The sequence below is a fragment of the Typopeltis vanoorti genome, chromosome 4 (genome assembly GCF_054136105.1).
Source record: "Typopeltis vanoorti isolate ZY-2024b chromosome 4, IOZ_Tvanoo_1.0, whole genome shotgun sequence".
Lineage (NCBI taxonomy): Eukaryota > Metazoa > Arthropoda > Arachnida > Uropygi > Thelyphonidae > Typopeltis > Typopeltis vanoorti.
This window is the reverse complement of record NC_143552.1, coordinates 124,128,914-124,144,478: the sequence shown is the minus strand read 5'-3', so window position 1 is coordinate 124,144,478 and position 15,565 is coordinate 124,128,914. Positions and strand designations below refer to the sequence as shown.

General features: G+C 35.6%; 1 protein-coding gene across 2 annotated transcripts in view; it reads right to left on the bottom strand.

Moving 5' to 3' along the window:
* LOC150107652 (sperm-associated antigen 7 homolog) overlaps positions 1-15,565 on the bottom strand; it is a 129,621-nt gene that overhangs the window by 108,916 nt on the left and 5,140 nt on the right. For both annotated transcript variants that reach the window (XR_016548254.1, XM_090391985.1), the window contains exon 2: positions 1,467-1,534. Coding sequence is in view for 1 of the 2 variants with exons in the window: in XM_090391985.1 (XP_090248111.1) it covers positions 1,467-1,534 (68 nt within the window). In the remaining variant the exon portion in view is untranslated. The remainder of the gene's footprint in view (positions 1-1,466; positions 1,535-15,565) is intronic.

The following is a 15,565-nucleotide window of genomic DNA, read 5'->3' as shown; positions in this document are numbered from 1 at the left end:
GAAAAAGAGCACAAACTGAATATTTCATTTGACTCATGTTGCTCATGTTGGTGGGATTTTTAGCAACTTCGAGGCCTCTTTACACCTGAAAGGACAAACCAAAACTAATGGACTAACAGCCTACATTGTAGTGCTTGGCCTAAAGTTTTTTTTATTGCTATCACAGATGGCGCTACCTGTCCCATTCTAAAAGATATTACAACCAACAGTTTTCAGCTGGACGAAAAAGTCCTACGAACATGGGCTGAGGGTTAAGTTTCCTGAAAGATGGATTGATCGGGAAAGCCAATTACATGGCCTCTCAGCCACCCTAACTTAAATCCTGTGAATTTTTATTTGTGGTGCAATTTGAAATCATTGGTATACCATTTGAGAAATGTGCTGCACATGCATGCACTGCCAACAGACATCAACAAGAAACTTCCAAGAGTATCAGGCTGTCAATGGTGAGATCCCTCAACAATTGTGTGGCAGGCAAAGGAAATAAATTGAGAATCTGCTGTCAGGTACAATCATCCTAAAGTGCTTGTTTTTGACAGTTCCCAAGAAATTTATGTTTATTTCCAGGCATTTTGCTTTCTGTCTGCATTGGAGATTTGTTTACATTCATACTGCCATAACAATGTGCTATATCTTGAAAATGGTATATTCTATATACCTCAAAACTTTAGGATGGAGGTGGAATCATCACACACACACACACACACAAACACATAATATACTGAAGAATTATGACAACACACACAACATAATAAATTGGGAAATGGGGATGCACCTTGGTTTTTCAGAACACTTTGTTACAATGTTATATTTTTTAAATTAAAGACCTAACAGATTTTATTCATTGCAAGTTCTAAAGGATTTTTAAGAAATGCGTTGTTGATTTTGGAAAAAAAAGAAACAAGACCCACATTATGATCATGAATCCTACTATAATGAGAAACATTTCTGTAAGGTTCATGAAGGAAGTATGGTTTATTTTGAAAGACTAACTGTATGCCCAATCAAAATTAAAGTTCACAAAGTGGTGCTATTTTATATAATCAATTTCAATGCAATGTGAATGACGATAAATGCTTTACTCCTAAATTCAAATGAAAGAACCTTTCAGGGTGGACTTTTCACATCTGGGAAAAATTAGAATGCCTCTTACATAAAATATCTGTAAACTGAGTGTTTTAAAGGTCAATTGGAGATGCTGTAGATGTGATTTAGAAGGAAAATTTTAACATATTACAACAGAAGTTAGCCGTGACTGACTTCGAAATGAGACAGATTATTTAGAAATGCACTGTCTAATTTAAGTACAAAATTCTATAAAAAAGTTGATTCATGTCATGAATCAACTCTTAAATTTTTCTATTCAGAAGTTATTGAAGCACTGTCACAAAGCAAGAAGTCCTAAAATACCAACTTTATATGGGATTTTCTGTGTTTACTAATCATGTTAATGTAGAAAAAATTACCTGTTCTCTAAACTTTTTTAGTTTTGCTTTATCTTCCGCTTGTTTCTTCTCAATTTGCTCCTTTTGTTCTATTTCAAAATATTAAAATTAACCTTATAAAATATTAAGTAACAGAAACTTCTGAGCTCGCTTTCACATGATTATTTAAAAACTATGTAAATTAACTACAGTCAGAATTCACTAGAGCAAACAACATTATAACAAACTTGCTAACTATAACAAACCAACAAAAAATTCTCGACCAATGTCATAAAGGCACAATGTTATGCTACAGTACAGCAAGCTATTCCTGTAGTCTCTATGAGTTTACTGTTGTAGTGAGAGTCAACTAGACTGTCACTATAAGTTTATAACCTTTCATGCATTAGACCAAACATACAACTTTTTCAACCCACTTCATGCATTTAATAAGTGGTGTGGTGGTCTCATACTGAGTGAAGAAATTCATCTCCCACTTTAAGTATAAAAATTCTTTGCATCTACAATAATGACTTCATATGTTTAGATATCTCCTCCCTTTTCACCAAATTTCCACTAAATAGTATCAATTTCTTGATATGATGGACCTCAAGGGGTGTTCAGGCTACTATGATAGCACTGCATGATTAATTTTACATTATTATTAATCTCCTATCAACAATTTTTCTCCAAATTAGTCTGTTATTATTTAACATTTTGTGTTTCTAATTCACTTCCAACTGAATCAATTCATCTAGACCTTGGTACTCTTCAGGGTTTCTTTCCTGCTGACTTTTCCTCACCCGTTCTATTTAAGTGGCCATACCACCTTAGATCTGCTCTGCTCACGCATTCTTGAATGCTAACAATGTCATGTTCCTTCTAATATCTTCATTTTTAATATGATTCTGCCACTGATGTCATCTGTCCACTCCCCTAATTTTCCTCAGAAGTCTCGTATCTGTGGTCTCCAGTCTTTGATCAAGTAATTTATTTCTAACCCAACTTTCAGATCCATAACTTTAAACTGGTTTGAACACTGTCTTGTATACTGCTAATTGCTTGGTTAATTTCTCTCTTATTCCATATAAATTTATTCAACTGGCTCCCCACCATACTAACTTTGTATATTCTGTTGTTGGTTATACTACAAATTAAAAATGCCAAGAAAATATATTGCTATGGGAAGGGTCACTATCCAGACTGGTTTCAACCTTTATGTTTAAGTCTGGGAATACCTCTCCGAAAATTAGTGCAATCCCTCAGATTACCCAACAATGCATGACCCGAAGAATTATTTAACTCCGTGGTAGTTCCACACGCTGACAGGCCCATTCCGTCACTGAGAAAAATCCTCATCAGTGGCTCTGCACAATGGCAGGCTCACCTCACAACTAAGCACAGCTGCTCATATCTCAAGGAAAGCAACGACCTCAGCACAAAAGCATCAGTGGGAGCAAGAAACAAAAGTGACACCAAGGATGATGTAATTCATAAGTCATATTTCCATATACAAGTAGCCAAAAAACAAGGTATCACACCTTACTACTAAAATACTCTGGATTAGAGATAGCTGTTGAAAATTTTTCACTTGATTATAATATAAATTAAAGACGCCAAGAAATTATATTTTTGGTTTAATCCTTTATCTAAGTGTATACAAATAAAGCTTGCACATGAAGTAACTTCACGACTGGCCTTAGTATCCCATAATGCAAAGCATATATCCTTATGGGCATGCATAATGCTATGAATTATGGGAAGGGTCACTACCCAGATTGTTTCTGACCTTCACTGAGGTCTCATCAGTGGGAACCAGACCCAGAAGCGATACCAATGTTGAAGTAATGCAGAAGCCATGAAATTACTTCACGTGCAAACTTTGTTTGCTTACACTTGGATAAAGGATTAACCCAAGATATAATTTCTTGGCATCTTTAATTTATATTATAACCAAGTGAAAAAATTTCCAATAGCTACCTCGAATCCAGAGTATTTTAGTAATAAGGTGTGAAACCTTTTGGCTACTTGTATATGAAAATATGACTTCTGCATTACTTCAACCTTGGTTTCACATCCGGGTTTGGCTCCCACTGAAGAGACTTCAATAAAGATCGAAACTGGTCTGGGTAGTAACCCTTCCAATAATGCATGGTATTATCTGCAAGGAGATGTGCTTTGCATTATGGGACACTAAGGCAAGTGATATGAAGTCTTAGGTTCCTTATATGAGTGCACCAGTCCTGAAAATACTTCAGGTGCAAACTGTGTTTGCTTACACTTGGATAAAGGATTAAACCAGGAATGTAATTTCTTGGCAGTTTTAATTGATCTTCCCTAAAAATTGTGCCTAAATAGCTGAAATATTTTACTTGTTTTATAGGTTTTCCATTGCAAATCTTGGTGATTTTCAATGTTCCTGCCTATTTTCACAATTTTGGTCTTTTTACTGCTGATTTCCATCTCTGTTACAAATCTGACATGCCAGATTTTTAACAGAGAATCCTGGAGGCTTTCACTGAATGTGTTCAAGAGTACATCATTCATATCTTCCATTTTAATATCAGGTTTAATGCCACTATATTTCATAATGTGATCCATATGATGAATAAGTGTGAAGATAATGTGCATCCTTGTCTTACCCCTGATTGTACATCAAACCATCTTCCTTCAACTGGTGACTTACAACTTAAATAAAGACTATGCTGGAAGGTTTTTTCACTTGGTTAGACTAAAATATAAATTTAGTTTAATCCTTTATCCAAGTGTAAGCAAACAAAGTTTGCACCTGAAGTATCTTCAGGACTGAGGTAACTCGTGGTAAAGGTAGATGAAGCTCTCATCACTCCTTGTCTTAGTATCTCCCATAATGCAAAGCACATCTCCTTGCAGACATGTATAGGGTGGCCATAAAATAACTTTCCCTCTTTGGAGGCATCTATAGCTAAAACCAATTAACGGAATGAGACCAAATTTTATATTGAGACTTTTGAAGGCATGGGGAGATGATTTCTGCGAAAAAAAGATTTAGTACCAAAAGTCGCCGATAGGGAAAATTTTGGTGCTGGCAGAGCCAAAAACAAGTGGATAATTACATTAAAGGCAGATAAAATGGAATAATAACATTTTGACGGTGTAAGCGACAGCCACATCACTCATTCCAGCTGGATATGTGGTGCATTACAACGATAATAGGAATAATAATAATTAAACTAAAACAACAACTTGCGAGACACAGAAATTAATGTAGTGATTAAACTTACAGGAAATAATGTTTTATTCATCAGAATCAGGGTCCCCTGGACCACATACACGAATTTCAATGTGCTGACCTTTCTTGTGTACAACAAATTGCATCCAGTGTGTGACATGCTCTACAGCTGAGTGTAAGGAGTCAGAGTGGATGTTCATAACAGCTCGTTTTATGTTCTCTTTCAAGATATGCAAGTTAGGAATGCCACCAACATACATAACGGATTTCAAATACCCACACAGCCAAAAGTCTCATGGAGTCTGGGAATCGAGGCAGCCATGCCGTCGGCAAGAACTGACTGATAATCCTCTATTACTGAAATGCTGGCGTAAAAGGTGCTGTACTGAACGTTCAATGTGTGGTCGTGCTCTATCCTGCATAAAAAGTATGGAGTCCAAACATTGTCTTTGCTGCAATGCAGGAATGACAAAATTATCCAATATTCATCGATAAATCTCTCCAGTAATGGAGCAGGTTACAGGACCTGTAGGGGTAATACGCTCAAAAAAGTATGGTCCTATTATGAAATCGGCTGTGAAGCCACATCACACGGTTACTTTTGGAGAATGCAGTGGTATTTGCTGGATAGCTTGGGGATGAAACTGAAACTTGAAGAAACTGAATCCTCGTGATCTAGTTTCTTCAAACTTCTTAATCATAGCTCTCGGTGCTACAGCTGACATAGGACCTGTACGCAGGTTATGAAGCCTTCTAAATTCCCGAAAGGCCGCTACGGCATTGCACTGTTTAAGGTAAAACAACATAACAAGTAAAGCACACTGAGGCAAGGTAGGACGCATATTGGAATAACTGCCTGAGCGTTCCCAATCCCTTTTTAAGTGGAATTGGTGGTGCTGCTGTCACATACACACAGTAAAATTTGCATAATCCTTTTTACCTGCATTTATTGCAAATATTTGACAGCTTTTGGCTCCACCAGCACCAAAACTTCCCCTATCGGCGACTTTTGGTACTAAATCTTTTTTTAGCGGAATTCATGCCTTCGAAAGTCTCAATATAAAATATGGTCTCATTCCATGTATTAGTTTTAGCTAGATACCTCCAAAGAGGGAAAGTTAATTTATGGCCACTCTGTATAATGCTATGCATTAAGGGAAGGGCTACTACCCAGACTGGTTTCGACCTTTAGTAAGGTCTCGTCATTGAGAGCCAGACCCAGAGGTGCTGATACTAAGGTGGAAGCAATGGAGATTTATCATTGCTTCTACCTATATTTACCTATACAAGTTGCCAAAAGGTGTCTCACTGTTGGATCCTACTTCTTCTCAATCTATACTTTGGATCCGATATATAGTTATCAAGATGTTCTTAACTAGTTGATAGGTTGCAAGTTGATTTCTAATTCATAATGTTGGAGGTTTAATGGATTTTTTACAACACTCAGAAAGGATTAAAATGAATTTAATACTTCCTATTAAAGTTGGGCTTAGTATTGTATGTTATTTGTGTTATGTTACATTAGTTATTTTTGTAATCCCGATAGATGTCCTAGTGACTAGGACGAAATATAGGAAGTATTAAATTCTTTTTAATCCTTTCTGAGTGTTGTAAAAAATCCATTAAACCTCCAACATTATGTCTTCACAGCACTTAAGCTTCTATACACGATTTCTAATTCAAATATAAAGAAAATTTATATTTAAAGACTGCGCCACTTTATATCTGAATTAGTTCAAGAATTGAAGAAAAACCAACTCTCAACTATCTTTCCTTTATATGTTGTTATTATACATACTGGCCAAGTATATCTGACTTACTTAATTTACCGCTTTGGTTCGAATATTTTATGAATGGTGCAGTAAAAGAGATTCAGGCAATATACAACTTTTGATTAACAAAAACAAACATTTAATTTTAGAATCACAAATTTTACACTTAAGATCTCTAATTAAGTTATTATAAACACTTCAGCCTTTCTGATAATACTGTCATACAAACTCAGACAATGGTAAATTTGTTATCTCTAATACAGTCTTCTCACAGTTCCTTAAGTTCCAAATACAATAAAATCGCAGTAACACCACTTTACAAGCAAACGCTTTTAAATTTACACTTCAGCTAATCTTCGCAATAGTTACTGTTAATATAAGGAAATTCTGGGATGAAACTCACACACTTCTCTGTATAGGAATATTAATGGTTGGAATAATCTTACCGATAATCTTCTATCTTCATCAACTTATACACAAACACTTTTTATAACCGTAAACACCTTTAACAATAAACGGCACTCATTAAAATAAATCTTCTAAGCATTAACTGAATTAATTCACGGTCACAATACACATAATCAGACGTTCTTGCATGAAGCACTACTGATCACTCATGAATTAAGGCAATATACAATAATTCCTTATCTTGAGGTTTAATATGCACAGTTGTTCATTCCTCCTGCATTCAAATAATTCTTTAGGCATTATACTTCTAAACACAGCTAACGGTAAACTTCGACTTTACAGCCTCTACTATTCTTTAGTAACTTCGTGCTTTGCTTCAAGGTTCCGTATGGCCTTGAAAGGTCGGCGCTGAAATTAAATCTCAACTCAAGTATCGCTAGTCTATTTAATAGTCTCTCAGCTGTTTTTCGTAACTATAATTGTTATTCTGTAACTTATTAGCTAACTGCTTCTCGACTAGTAGACTTAAATTAGCTGCTTGAGTGACTTGCCAACTCTCTAATATCGCACTCTGATTCCCCGAATGCCAATCTCTCTCTAATCTATCTCTCTGTTTCTCTCTAATCTTTATTTTCAGCGTTCCTCCTTTATATATGCGTTCTTCCCGCCTAAATTGTTCTCGTGATTTCTTTGACTAAACTTTCAGCTTTTCTCCCTCACGTACTATTCCAAACTCGCGCTCGCTCTCTTACATACGTCTCCATGACAACCAAACAAAACATAATAAAATTGAGCTATTGCATAATGTTAAACTTCTACAAATAGGAATAAATAGAGAATATTCACATTTCAATTAATGCGCAGTTAAATTATCAAATACACGTACTTATAATATTAACATAGTAATAATTAAAATAGCTTAATAATATTTAATACAGTCTTTTCATTATTAATACATATATCTTTGATTAAATAATTAGATATTAGACAAAATTAAAGTAGTTATATGAATATTAAATTGTAAAATAAGTTGTTTACATTAAATAATATTTACAAGTCTAGCCTTTGTGATGGAAGATTATGTTGGATTCTGAAGCAAATAATAATTACTCTAATCTCTACATAATCAGAATCTAACACTCACCTTATTATTAAATTACCCTGGATTTAGAGAAAGATGTTGGAAGTTTTTTTTACTTGGTTAGACTATAATAAATTTAGTTTAATCCTTTATCCAAGTATAAGCAAACAAAGTTTGCTTCAGTGGCGGCTCGTACATAAGCTCTGTGACACTGCAGCACCCCCAAGGAAAAAATGAAAAAATTAGATTTTGTTTATAAATAATACCAATGCTTACATTATACAAATGCAATACAACACGTTAAAGGTTACAGCTTATGTTTTAACACTGATAGAATAGTTAATAATTGGAATTGTTCGATTAACGCTTTAGATTATGAAACAAATACACTGTGACTAACGCAGTGTTGGAATTATCACATTCAGCCAATTGCAGCTAGACTCGCCAATATTTGTTTACGCTTGTGATTGCACATTACAAGTGATTCCGGCACTGCTCGTTTGGGCAGTGTCGCTTACAGATAAATCGAATGCTTGCGCATGTTATTTCTGTGAGATACGAAACTTTTATTATTGGTGAGTGTTCATGGTGAGGGTGAACTATTGGGTTGTTGCAATTGAAATAAGAATGATTGAAAAAGAAGAGAATAAAGAGAAGAAGAATACCTGTTTAATCAAAGTAATCTCCAGCAGCATCAATGCATTGTTGCTGTGTGACAAGGTCATTTATACCACATTTGTAAAAATCAGTGTCCCTGGAAGTGATGAAATCCTCCACTGCCTGATAAATTGATGTGTCGTTGGCAAAGCATTTCTTGGACAAAAAATGGCTCAAGTGCCAGAAAAAAATGGTAATCTGTTGGGGAAATATCAGGAGAGTATGGAGGATGAGGCATAATTTCGTATCCCAAATTGTTGATTTGCTGTATAGTTGACACTGCTGTATGTGGTCAAGTGTTATCCTAAAGCAATAGGACTCTGTGTCTATTCACAAGTGCTGGTTGCTTAAGGCACAATTTGCCATGCATTTGCTGCATATCTGTACAATATCGAGCTGTGTTTATCGTTTCATTTCATGGAAGGAATGAGTAGTGAATAACACCAGCAGAAGACCACCATACAGTAAACATCTTCATTGTATGCAGAGGTGCCTTTCAAGTCCTTCCTGGAGTATCTTTCACCCTCAACCACTGCGACGAACGTGTACGATTGTCGTAAAGTATCTGCTTCTCATCCACAGTCACAATTCGTTGCAGGAACCTTTCTTCTTTACTTCTTAAGAGAGAAGAACACACTTCCAAACGGCGTGCTTTGTTTTCATCAGTGAGTTTATGAGGCACCCACTTGTCGAGCTTCCTTACTTTTCCTATTATTGCCAAGTGCCGTGAAACAGTTGAGAAGTGTATGTTTAGTGTCTGGACGATCTCTCGTACAGTTTGTCGTGGATCTGATTCGATTAAATCCTTTAATTCATTCAAATTCAAGAGAGGAAGGATCATGATCATGGGGTTCATTTTGTACCCTCAAATCTCCTGAGCAAATTTTGCAAACCAACGGCGAGTGGATCTCTCATTGTTGTTCCTCCACCGAATGCTTTATTGATGTTTTTTACTGCAGCCGCTGAAGAATTTCCTAATTTGAACTCGTAAAGGTATAGCAACCTTAATTGACTGGATGTCGGTAGTATTCAATGTTTAATGCTTGTTGAACAAAACAAATACTACAATTGCATCACCCACGTGTGCTGTCACATGACAAAAAATTTGCATATACCTCAGCGCTTGCTTTCTTCAGCAACCAGTAGAAACCTGACAGTCATTCAACGGCATTTCATATGCAACAATCCAATATTTTTTGTAAATCTTATTTTATTTTGTTAAAATAACATATAATTATTTATTTTAGATACAAGGCTGAATTATGACAAGTGTCACTGTTGAAAATATGAAAAGAATTATATTTTTTCAATTATCGTTACATGAAACAAATGCACTGCGATGTAACGCAGTGTCAGAATTATCGCGTTCGGCCAATTGCAGCTAGACTCGCTGATGTTCGTTTGAGCTTGTCATTGCACGTTACAAGTGATTCCGACACTGCCTGTTGGGCAGTGTAGCTTACAGATAAATTGTATGCACACACGTTATTTCTGTGAGATACGAAACTTTTATTATTGGTGTTTGTTCATGGTGAGGGTGAAATATTTTTAATAAAGCCAATTTTTTAACATATAAATTTATTTATTAATAAATTGGTTACTGATTAGGAAAAAAATTATTTTTTTATTTTTTATTTTGTATATGCAGCACCCCCACTTAAAATTTTCACCAGCTGTTACCGGTTTGCTTACACTTGGATTTCTGAACTATTTGACAGAAAGTGAAAATATGATCTTGACAACCTTTATTTGGGCTGAATCCAGCTTGTTCTTCCTTCAGTTTCTCTTCCACAATTTTTCTCAACCTCTTTTCGAGCATGCTTGCATAAATTTTATCTGGTGAACTTCATAGAGAAATTCCTCTGTAATTCTCATTCCCAGCTTCATTTCTCTTCTGAATTCAATCCCTTTGAATTATGCAGTATAGCCACTGCAAAACTTTCATATCTCCATATTTAAGAATTTCTGGTGAAATATCATCTACTTTAGTTGCCTTTCCACATTTCAAGTATTGATATGTACTCCTGTTGCATTCCTCTTAAAAATTTTCTACTACTGTTTTGTCACTGCTTGTTTCATTTAAGTCTTTCAAAGTGAGTACTCCAGATATCTAGGATATCCTTATCTTCAAGTTCCACGTCAGCTTTATCATGTTTCAGTCCTTTAACAGTACTCTTTCCTCCATTTATTTCTAAGTTTTCCCTAGGACATGCATTGTGTCTACCAAGTGTCCTATAATTGTAACCATCCTGATATGGCAAAACAGGCAAAGTGCATTTAATTGAAAAAAAAAAAAAAGACAAGCGATTGAAGAAGCTGAGTTTATCAGAAAATACACCTGTGGTTTAGTAAATCAGAGAAAATAATGATGCAAGACTACTCATATTTGTGAAGCAGATTTCAAAAGTTTTTTTGAGCTTGGCAACCCCTCCCCTTCTTGTGCAATCTACTTCTCTTTATGGGACTTTTCATAGCTGTCTATTTAAGATAATTTCATATTGGAAGGATATGGAGCTATTTAGCATGGATTCTTTGTGATATCACAATCCCATCTCTTATGGTGCACTAAGTTCTTCCTCCACATTTCACTACTCTGACTCTCTACAGGCATGCTGAGCAATATATTGGCAGTGTGATTTTCACTGGCTGACAGAGAAGTCTCGTAAAGTCTGTTCAGTATAATATCAACCAGCATGGAGAATATGCATTTTAAAGTAGTATCTTTGAAAATATCGTACCATAATATACAACATGCACCTCTGAAAACTTCTAAGATAGAAAAAATGGGAGAGAAAGAAAGCTGATACTTGCTCAATTCCAAACCTCTCCCCATTAAGTAGAGCAGTGTTACAATGGGCAAATTCATTAACTATAGTGAAGTATCATAAACTCTTGGCCATTTCTCTGGAAAGGAGGGAAGCCTGTTGGTTTTGGGGGGGGGGGGATTTATCCAGAGCTTCTTAGAAGCTTACATACATGAAGTTTAAGCAAGGATTTCATTGATCAGATTTCAATGAAGTTCATTTTGCATTTAGATTTTGGTAGTCTGAACTATCTCAGGAAAAATTATCATTCTGTGTTTCAGGATCATAACCATCTGTGTGTTGTAATTATCATCATCATCATCAAATTCCTGCCATGTACCCTCAAGGGGTGTACAGGATATGACAGTACTACATGAAAAAATTACATCATTACTAACTTCCTATCTACAATTTTCCTCCAAATCAGTCTGTTACTTGTCAAGACTCCAACATTATCAGATCTTATATTTCTATCGTCTAAGGCACTTTGAACCGTATCAATCCATCTATATCTTGGTCTTCCTCTGGGTCGTTTTCCTGCCAACCTGGCAGAGAACACTTGTTTTGCTAATCTTTCCTCTCCCATTCTATTTAAGTGACCATACCATCTGAGATTAGCTCTGCTAATGCATTCCTGGATGCTGACAATGTCAAGTTCTTTCCTAATATCCTCATTTTTAATATGATATTGCCATTGATGCCATCTGTTCACACCTCTAATTTTTCTCAGAACTCTCATGTCTGCGGTCTCTAGTCTTTGGTCAAGTGTTTTACTTCTGACCCAGCTCTCAGATCCATAAGTTAAAATTGGTTTGAACACAGTCTTGTATACAGCTAATTTAGTGTTCCGACTAATTTCTTTCTTATTCCATATGAATTTATTCAATTGACTTCCCACGATACCAGCTTTGCTGATTCTGTTGTCTATTTCTAAATTTAGTTTACCATCTTCAGTAAAAATTGTGCCTAAGTAGCTGAAATGTTTTACTTGTTCCACAGGTTCTCCATTCACAACACAGTTCACATTTTCAATGATTCTGCCTATTTTCATTGTCTTTGTCTTTTTATTGCTGACCTTCATACCATATCTATTACAACAGCTATTCAATTTAGTCAGAGAATCTTGCAGACTTGTAGCGGATTTATTTAGAAGTATAACATCATCCGCATAAAGCAAAGAGCTGACATTAACATCTCCAATTTTGATATCAGGTTTAATACCACATTCCTTCATAATGTGATCCATATAGATAATGAATAACAGAGGGGATAATGTACATCCTTGTCTCACACCAGATTTAACATTAAACCATCTTCCTGTACTTCCTTCAATTCTAACTACTGACTCACAACTCAAATAAAGACTAAGTATTGCTTGATATAATGCCGCATTGACACCATATAACTGCAGCGTATTGAATAGCTTCTCTCTTGGCACCTTGTCATATGCCTTTTCCAAATCGACAAAACTTAAATACAGATCTTTGTTATATTCCAATGCTTTCTCGATTATTTGTCGTAAAGTGAAGATCTGATCCTGACAGCATCTATTTGGCCTGAATCCAGCTTGTTCTTCACCAAGCTTTTCTTCCACAATTCTTCTCAACCGTTTCTCAAGTATACTTGCATAGATCTTGCCAAGAACACTCAGTAGGGAAATACCTCTGTAATTCTCACATTCAGTTTTATTTCCCTTTTTATATATGGGTACTATGAGAGCTCTACTCCAATCATCGGGAATTCGTCCCTCTGTCCAGGCTTTCTGAACTATGCAGTGCAGCCACTGTAAGACTTTTATACCACCATACTTCAGCATTTCTGGTCGAATATCATCTACTCCTGCTGCCTTTCCACATTTCAGGCCTTTGATGGCTTTTTCTACTTCAAGGATGGATATGTATTCCTGGTCAGTGTTTTTTTATCACTGTGCTGTCATCACTGCTTGTTTCATTTAGCAGTTTTTCAAAGTAATTACTCCATACTTCAAGGATATCTTTTTCTCCTGTTTTCATTTCACCTTTATCATCTCTAATTCCTTTTACAGCACTCTTTCCTCCATTCCTAAGCTTCTTCAACAACCTCCAGAATATTTTGCCACCTTCTTGATATTTATTTTCAATATTCTTGCCAAAGTCCTCCCATGACTTTTGTTTAGCTAGTTTTACACAGTGTTTAGCTTTCTTACATTTGTCTCTGTATTCTGTAAGAGTAAAAGCTGACTTATTTGCCAGGAACTTTTGATATGCTTTCTTCTTTTCCTTCACTGCCTCTTTAACTTCCTGTGTCCACCAGGGAGTTCTCATTTTTTTATCCTTGCACACAACCTCACCACATGCCTCTCTGGCAGAATCAATCAATGTTTCCTTCAGAGTTTGCCACTGAATCTCCAAGGTTTGATTCCTGTTCTCAAACTCTTTCATTTTCTTTTCAATAATATTTCTGTATTTTAGTCTACAGTTCACATCTGAGAGCTGCTCAACTTTTATTCGCTTTAAAACTTTCTTACATGTTATTCTTTTCAATATGAAATTCAATTTTATCCTGCTCAAGACTAAATAGTGATCACTCCCAATTTCAAATCCTCTGTACACTCTGGTGTCCTGCACCAGGGAGAAAACATCACTATCAACAATAACATAGTCAATGAGACTTTTCTTATTCCTAGCCTCTTCTCTCCATGTGAATTTGTGCACATTTTTATATTGGAACATGGTGTTAGTAATAACCAGTCCATGTCCTGAGCAGAAATCCAACAGATATTTGCCATTATTATTAGCTTTGCTCTTTTCTCCAAATTTTCCCAAAATATTTTTGTATGTCTGACAATCATTTCCTACTCTACTATTTAGATCCCCAACAAGGACCAACTTTTCCTTTTTCATTGTGTCAGTTTCTTTTTCTAAAGCCTCAAAAAATTCCTCCACTTCTACCTTAGTAGAACCTTCTGTGGGACCATAGGCACAAATAAGTCTCATTGTCCAGTTCCCCATTCTCATATTTGCCCACATTACTCTACTTGAGACTGACTGCCATTCAAGAAGATTAGCCTCGTATTTTGTGTTGAATACTATGGCTACTCCTTCTTTTCCTTGATTGTCATTGCCTGAATATAACATTTTGTATTTATTGCTCAGAAAGATCTCACCAGTTTTGGTCTTTTTTGTTTCAGTCACCCCTATTATGTCGATCTGGTACTTATCTAATTCCTCAGCTAGCTCCATTTCTTTGCCATTAAGGCTTCTTACGTTGATAGTACCAATCTTTAACTCTGGTGATGTTGAGTTGGGGTTTGTTTTCAGATTTGTTCCATTAGCTGACTTTTCGCTGTTCGCCCTGGTTCCCTGGCGAAAACAACGGGGGCCTTGTTTAACCGGGCGACGCCCCAGCCGGCATGAAATTTTGTCATGTTGTACCATCATTTTTTTTATTTTATTTTATTTTATTTTATTTTATTATTTTTTTTGTAATTATAGTGTTGTAATTATATATATATATATATATATATATATATATATAGTGAGAAGTAATCTGTTTTCAATTAATTATTAAAGTATTTTGTCTCATCAGCAAAAGCACTGAATGGAATTCAAGTGTGAGATGATATCCTAAACTGCCAATACCGTAATCTAGATATTTAAAAATATTATAATAAAACTTATTACATTTTGTAATATGTATTCACAAGATTTTTCATATAACACTGATTGTGCATTGCACATGTATCTGGATGGATACTCACGTATACTTAGAGCACAAAAAGCATGCCTCTTTTTAACTCCCTGCAGCTGTCACATGAGTGCACAAAGAGACTGCAACAGCACAAGTATATCCAAATCAGTGATTAATAATATAGATTTTGAGAAATCTATATTAGTAGTCAGTGATTAGATGACAGTTCTCCAGGTGCCGAAGAAGTTGACTACTGATGACTTCTATTACTTCAGGAAATACTAAAGTAAGAGTAATAGGGTGACTGAAAGTAGACTTTTTTTTTTTTTTTTTTAAGATTGGCTGTATGTGGCCTTATATCCATGATGTAGGACGAATGCCAGTTGAATATAGCCGTGTATAGATGATAAACAATTACAGGTGGGTGTTAGTTCAGGAGCACATCTCTTGAGCACAATTGGTAGGGACCAACAAGACCAAAAGGCTTCCTTTGGTATCCAGGTTTTTTAAAATTATTCTGTTTTTTGACAGAAGGTCAA